Raw genomic sequence first — 7,482 nt, 5'->3', positions numbered from 1 at the left:
AGGAAGGCATAGAGAATCTGTGGGACTTTTACGTGGGAACTGAGAGGAAACAGGGTCAACCGAGGGAGATTCCAATACAGGAGGGCTTGAGGAAGAGACAGAGCAGGCAGTTCCTAGGGATGGTCGAGAGGAAGTTCTAGAAAGGGGCCTTGAACAAAAGGCTGAGAGAGATAAGTGTTCAATACCAGGGGTCTGTTAGGATTCTGCACATGTGCAGCTTGAGTCTTACATCATCGGTGGGAGTGGGTGACTGCGTACTACTGCCACATGGTCACGCAAATCCCCTCCTTAAAAAAGCTGGATGCAGACCCCCACCTCTCTTTTTCTGTGATTCCTCTCTGCCCTCTCTTCCTGTGTTTCCTCCCTCTGTTCCCGCTCTGCTCCCTCCCCTAGACCTGGCTCTCTCTCTCCCCCTTTCCCTCCAATAAAGCTCTAAAAACTAACATTGGGGTCTGCCGTGGCCAGTGACTTTTCCGCCGACCAACCAGCGCTGTTTTACCACCAGGGTCTCCAAGCAGAAAGAGAGACCTGCCAGAGAGAAATGTCCCAAATCACAGAGGAGAGGCATCTCTTTCCACTTGATGGGGGTCCAGTAAGGCGAGAGGAACTTTCTGGTACATTGGCGTGGCTTTTGTAGTAATAGTAGACAGAGCAGGCAGCGCTGGGGTGATCCTTATCCAGTAGAGGAGGAGAGGAAAGAGCTGCTGAAGGCGGAGTGGGAGAGGATTTGGGAAAAGAGAGGATTCCAATAGAAGGAGACAAGCGTCTTTAGCAGAGGGATGTGCCATGTGGGGCCCCAGGGGGCTTAGCAGGCTCCAGGAGCCAGAGAGACAGTTACAGAGTAGATGAGAAGACATGAATGGCAAGAAAGCAGCTGAGAATCAGACTCTAGAATTCGGAATAAAATTTTGTGGGTGGCAGAAGCCAGAAGAAACAGATGATTTGTACATCCCTTAGGAGAGGCAAATCAGCAGGTTGGGTTGGAGAGGCAGGGTCCTTTGAAAGGGAACTCATTCACGCCAATCCCGGGTTTCAGTGCCAGGTGAATGAAAAAAATGAGGACATGACCGCTCTTGGGTATGTTTGAGCTGTGAGGGAGAGAACAGCCTGAGGCATCAGACTGAACTGAGCCATGAGTGGAGAGAGAGGGATGAGAGAGCAAGAGAGGAAGAAAAGAGAGAGGGAGCAAAGGGAGGAGCCGAGGACCAAGAGACCAAGAGAGTGCTTGGGAACCAAGAGACCTCATAGCCAAAATGGCTGAGTTTATACAGGAAAGAGAAGCCAGGGGAAGTGAATCAGAGGGCCAGCCCCTGTGGGGGAGAGATGTAGGGTAGGGGTTGAGGGTGAGAAAGGCTGGGAGGAGCCACAAGTGCAGGGTGATGCTGGGAGAGACCGCCAACAACCACTTGGATATGTTAGTAGGTACCTCAGCCATTTGTCCCAGGTTTTTGAGACCTAACACTGACAACCACCAAATACAAAAGTGCCAGAATTTATAAAGATCGCATTTATAAGACGGGTGTGGTGGAGCATGCCTTTAATTTCCAGCATTTGCAAAGCAGAGGCAGGTGGTTCTCTGTGAGTTCCAGGCCAGCCAGAGTTATAAAGAGAGGGGGGATAAATACACGTTTGTCAGTCCGTCTGTCTGCGCGCGCCCGTGTGTGTGCATCTGTAGAGGTATTTGTGTGGTGGTCAGAGGACAATTTAGGGAGACCGATTCTTTCCCTGCCTCCAGGGGGTTCGGGAATCCAACTCGGGTTACCACGTTTGGCAGCAATCGCCTTAGCCGTTGAGCCATCCCGCCGGCTCAGTTAGAGCTTTTTAAACTGTAAAATGGGGAGGACGTCGCCTGTCACTCAGACTTGACAGTGTACAAGCCAGCTTCTATGCCGGCTTAGAGCAGGACTCTCCCCAACTGGCCACGTCCCCCGCATCCCTACCCTGCCCTGGACGGCCTGTTGCGCTTCTCAAACGCTGAGACGAACTGCGCAGTCGCACTCCAGTCCGTCGCGTTCGAGGTCCCGCCTCTTGGCGCTGAGTCCTGCCGGCGGCTGCGCGCGCGTCACTGAGATTTGTGGGAATTGTAGTCCAACTGAGCGGCTTCCACCTACTTCCGGGTTTAGCCGGCAGTGCAGCCATTTGTGAGTATGTGTGTGGGCGCCGGCTGTGGCCCCGCTTCGTGGCCGCGCTCAGCCTGCACGGAGCGACCTGGTGGATGCTGACTCGAGGTGGAGGCCAAACTAGCGCCACTCGAGTCATGTCGGATGTGCTCCAGGGTCGGGACAGGACGCCGTGAGCCCAGTTTTGTCCTGACGCCGAGTCCTGTGCGGCTCAGGCCCGGGCCCGGCCCACGCTGCGGGCTCGCGGACGCCCAGGTTGGTAGGAGCTAAGGGGACCGCTCCTCGTGCTTGGGATGCGCATGCGCAAGGTCTGGGCGGGAAGCTGGACGCGGCGGTGTCAGTGAATGGGGCTCCCTGCGCCTCGGTCCGGGCCCCTGTGGGTCGCGGAGGTCTTTGGAGACACAGCAGCTGTGACTGTGCAATGCGCGCATGCGCGGGTGATTGGGCGGGTGGTGGGACTTGTTCGGGACCGAAGATGTCCTGGAGGATGGAAGACAGGGCACAGGCATAGTTATGGGGGAGATGCTTGAAAAACTCAAGGGGCACACGAACGCTAATTGCGTTTTGGACAGAAGATCTTTAAAAGAGGTGTTCTCGCCCCGGAAAGACAACACGGCGGGGCCTCTGAGGTAGGGAGAGTTCAGGTCTACGTGGCACAATAGGGGTCCCTTACTGGTTTCCAAGGAAGGAGGGAGTTGTCCCTGCTTGTCGTCAGGCTGCCCCTTGATTCCTGTCTGTCTCGGGGAGCAGAGGGTCTTGTATTCCTGGAGGGGATGACCTTGATGTGGGGAGGATGGGCCCATTTAGTCTACTGAGTCCATTATAGCGTGTGTCACCTATGGCCCCCAAAAAACTGAGAATCTGGTGGCCTTAGATCTGAATGCAGGGTTGGCTTTGAGAGTAGGGACAGACACTGGGCAGAGGTGGGTGTGACTGGATCGATTCCTGATCTTCGTTCTAAAGTATCGAGAAGCCCCCTCCTCGGGTCCCTAGAGAGGAGACTGTATCATTGTTTCTGTACTCTTGAGCAAGTGTTTGTCTCGGGAGCACCAGCCAACATTCTGGGAAGGTGGTTCAGGGATCCGGGGGCAGAGACTATTCTTGCATGTCCTGTTGGAGATACATGGCTTCTGTTCCCAGGTCAGGCATGATGATGACCAACCAAAGACACGGTCAAACCCCAGGTTAGCCTGGTGAGCCAGTGGTTTTATTGTCGTTCCTTACAGAAGTATGTGTGAGGGGTTACCTACAGGAGCATGAATGACTCAGCTGCCTCACTGAAAAGCCCGCAGATGGTGACTCAGGAAAGTAACTGCATCTCTACCTGCAAGACTTGAAGGCAGCTCATGTGGGCAGAGTACTTTTTCCTTGGCTATTGCCATTGCCTCTGTAACCTTGAGGAGTGTGTGTGTGTGTGTGTGTGTGTGTGTGTGTGTGTGTAGAACTTAAAGTTTCAGCTTCTGGGATTTTTTTTCTTTTCTTTTCTTTCTTTCTTTTTTTTTTTTTTTTTTGGTTTTTCGAGACAGGGTTTCTCTGTGTAGCTTTGCGCCTTTCCTGGAACTCACTTGGTAGCCCAGGCTGGCCTCAAACTCACAGAGATCCTCCTGGCTCTGCCTCCGGAGTGCTGGAATTAAAGGCGTGCGCCCCAGCGCTTCTGGGATTTTTTAAGTTTTGTTTATTTTCTGAGTCTTAGAGCCTCCCACCTTCACTAAGAGGGAGCATTTCTATTTGGAGAAAATGGGTACACAGGAGAGCAGGCTGGAGTTCCTGGGTCTTGCCCTAAGACAGGCAGTGTTGCTTGAGCTAATCAATCTTTTAGACAGCCAAGTACCTGATTGAGGGTCCCGGGGCCTAGCAGAGGGTTCTAGGCAGAATGTCCCATGTGCATGCCAGAGTTAGAGGATCTTGAAGTGAATCCCAGAACCCATGTAGAATAATGCAGGGTTCTAAAATGTCCAAGTTGGGTAGAGACTCCAGCTTGGAGGTAAGTAAGGATTCTGCATCCTGAAGGACTTCCCACATTAGGTGCCTTCTGATAGCTGTCTGGGAGGAGGTGGATGCAGTAAGCGTCTTTACAGAGTTGGAATAGCTGGGACCTTTGCTTTGGGCGATTCTGCCTTCAAGCAATAGAACACCTAGGTTTATAGGAGGGTGGGGTGGAGGACGGGGATGGGGTGGGGTGGGGTGGAGGACGGGGGAAGGGCCCAGGCCCCATGGGAGCAGCTCCAGCACAGGCTTGAGAACTCTAGGGAGCCAAACGCTGAGGTGCACCAGCTCTGGAGCTGTGTGCTCAGATACCAGCCATATTGTATTATAACTGCAGCTCTACAGGCTTGCAGGGCTGGTGACTGCAGGGCCTTTGTGGTAGCTGTGACTTCCAGGCATAAGGGGATTCAGATTCCTTTAAGAACCTGACTGAAGCTGGGGGTGTAAACTCGGGGGGGGGGGGGTTAGGTGCTTGCCTAACATGGACAAAGCCCCGGGTTCCGACTCTAGCACTTCATAAACCAGGTCTGGTGACACATGCCTATAAACTCAGCACTTGAGAGGTGGAGGCAGGAGGATGGTGAGTTTGAGGCTAATCTAGACTCCACGAGACCCCCGTCTCAAAAGACCAAGGAATCAAAGCCAAAACAAAGCAAAAAAAAAAAAAAAAAAGAACCTCAGATTGGCAAGGAGCCTGGGTCCTGAATACAAATCCTGGGTGGGAATCTGCTGGGGTGGAAGGCTTGCGCCACTGTGCCCTGCTAGCAGTGGATTTTAGAAACACAGTGCTGGGGTCTTGGTGGATTTTGCTGTAATCACAACCAGTTGACGACCAAGACAGGAGAAAGACAGGGTCTCCCTGGGATTCAGGTGCCCAGGAAAGTGTTACAGTTGGAATTTGTACAGGTTGAGACTCAAGCTGGGGCCTGCAGAGGTGGGTGGACGGAAGTAGATGGGGCTGTACTCCAGTGTGAGAGTGAGAGTCAGGGGCAGAGTAGTGAGAAAGAGAAAGACGGGCTGGGGATGTGGCTTAGTGGGTAGACTGCCAGCATGCACAGAACCCTGGGATCCGTCCTCAGCATGACATAAACCAGCAAGGGTCTGTGGTGGAGTTGGGTGCCTAGCTGGGATGGGCCAGGTGCTGCCCTGGTTTCAGAGTCTGTGACATCAGATTGGCACAGTGATAGCTGAGCTACAGAGATACAGGTTCTGGGCCTGTATCTGTGCTGTATCTGCAGAGCTCCCCTCTACCAACTCCTGCATAGACTATGGCAGCTTTAGGCCCCAGAGCCCTCCACATCAATGGAGGAATCAGGTTCAAGCTACAAATTCAGGGCCTAAGGGTTTGAGTAAGAATCTGAGCCAGATTCAAGTTGGATAGTGGAGGGAGGAGCTAGGGTCCTGTCCCCACCTTTGGATAGGAAGGTGGAGACTCTGGGATTCGGTGAAAGATCTGGCCTGGCTGATGAAAGGGCCATGGTGAAATCAGGAAGGCTGGGCTGTGTCCTGAGCTCCATCCATTTGGTCAGTGGCTCTGGTTGCTGGTTCTAGGAAGAGGTCCCGGTTTGTTTGTGGTTGCATGCTCAGGGCAGTCAAGTACAAAATACAAAGGAGTTCTTTGTGTGCTGGGTGTTTGTGGGGCTCCCAGGACCCAGTGAAGGTCCTGACTGGAGCTGCACATTTTGGTACTGGGCAGAAGGCCATGTTTGAGCATGGGGTGGGCTTACAGGGCAGTGGGAACAGAAGAACAATTGGAGCTATGAAGATTTGGCCTAGAGGAGGAACTGAGGGGTCCTTGGTTAATGCCCAGTTGGAGCCTTAACTTCTAGAAGCTGATCTAGGTGGGTAGGCTGGGCTGGAGGGTGGCAGTGTGGGTTGTGCTCAGAGCTTCTTTTGTTTGTGCAGCTGGGCACCTGGCTACACCTGGAGGAGACCATGGATCAGCAAGACGATGAGTCCCTCGAGTCTCGGCAGGCCTGTGTGGAGGTGAGTGCAGCCGTCCTTCCCCAAGTAGCCTTACTTCATTCCTGCCTGGCCCCACAGCCTGAACCTTGGAGTTCTTTTTGTAGTATTTTAAGGGATTTTGTCCCTCGTGGGCAGCAGGCTTTTTAAAAGATTAACCAGCATGAGTCTGTGCGCATGTACACGTGTGTCTGCAGGTGCATGTGCAGAGGCCGGAAGGCACCGGGTGTTCTCTGTTACTCTTTACCTGTTCTTTTGAGGGGTGGCCTTTCTCCAAACCTAGGGATGCTGTAGAGTAGTTTCTTCCAGATTGAAGCGTTCCCTCTGTGAGGGAGAGGGAGGTTCAGTAAATAAAGTGTCATAGGGCTGATAAAGCTCGTGAGAGCCCGGCATGAGTGGAAGCACACGCCACCTGTTGCAGAGTGGACTCCTAGAGGCATGCTGCAGAGGAGAGCCTTTGGGCCTGTCCAGCTGCCTGCCAGCTGTGTAGAGAGTTCCTGGGATGCAGCTGTTTCTATCAGTAACCCCTCACCCATGCTCCTTTTAGTAACCCCAGAACAAACTTCCCACTTCAGCAAGGCCGTTGTTGGTACATTTGTTATTTTGGTATGCACGGGTTCCCTTTCTGGCATGAATAGACATGTATATGTTTCATCTCCCCAGGAAAAGTCTGTCAAAGGCTAACATTTCCCCAGATAGGCTGGAAGCCAGTAAGTCTAGTGACTCTCTGCCCCTCTCAGCTGGGGTTACAGGTATGTGTGGGACACCTGACTTGTTACGTGAATTCTGGGACGTGGACTTTTTTTTCCCCCAGAGCTGAGGACCGAACCCAGGGCCTTTAGGCAAGCGTTCTACCACTGAGCTAAATCCCCAACCCCGGGACCTGGACTTTTAACTATTGAGCTCTCGCTAGTTCCTGTGGGAGCCCGTTTTCAGGTTCCTCATGGCTTTACCCAGCAGGTCCTCATAGAGAGGATGATTAGGACCATGGGCCTGAGTGCAGGTGTCTGAGATGGTCTGCATTTGGTTGGGCTGGGGGGAAGGTCTTTTGCTCCACCCCTTGGCATTTCTATAAATACCTTGGGGCAGAGACAGTCAGGGCCTATTGGAATAGGTTCCAGGCCCTCTTGATGCTACCCTTTATTTCCTGTTTATCTCTACAATCTAAATCCTTCTATCTAATATTTCCTGCTGTTCCCACCCAAGAAAACTGGGGAACTGTGGGGTTGGTGGGTAAACACCCCACAGAATGGCGCCATGAACAGGGACTAAAGAAAAAAAAGAGAAAAAAGAAAAAAAAATAGGGACTAAAGACAAAGGAAAATAATCGTGTTATTACAGAGTTTTTGGCTAAAGTACGAGTTAGGCCCTGCCAGTGGAAAAAAGGGGCATGTCCAGTGTTGTAATGGAATAT

General features: G+C 52.5%; 1 protein-coding gene across 2 annotated transcripts in view; it reads left to right on the top strand.

Annotated features, from left to right (window-relative positions):
• Window positions 1–2,122: 2,122 nt before the first annotated feature.
• Znf180 (zinc finger protein 180) overlaps window positions 2,123–7,482 on the top strand; it is a 29,506-nt gene continuing 24,146 nt past the window's right edge. The window contains exons 1-2 of one of the 2 annotated variants that reach the window (XM_028893834.2): window positions 2,123–2,375; window positions 6,012–6,092. In XM_028893834.2, the coding sequence (XP_028749667.1) occupies window positions 2,265–2,375; window positions 6,012–6,092 (192 nt within the window). In that variant the 5' untranslated portion in view covers window positions 2,123–2,264. Of the gene's footprint in view, window positions 2,376–6,011; window positions 6,093–6,164; window positions 6,821–7,482 lie in introns of those variants that run through there. The other variant, XM_037201614.1, reaches the window with a different exon arrangement.

The sequence above is a fragment of the Peromyscus leucopus genome, chromosome 1 (genome assembly GCF_004664715.2).
Source record: "Peromyscus leucopus breed LL Stock chromosome 1, UCI_PerLeu_2.1, whole genome shotgun sequence".
In the NCBI taxonomy this organism is placed as follows: Eukaryota; Metazoa; Chordata; class Mammalia; order Rodentia; family Cricetidae; genus Peromyscus; species Peromyscus leucopus.
Note: the sequence above shows the minus strand (reverse complement) of the source record. Positions and strands in the feature narration are given on the sequence as shown.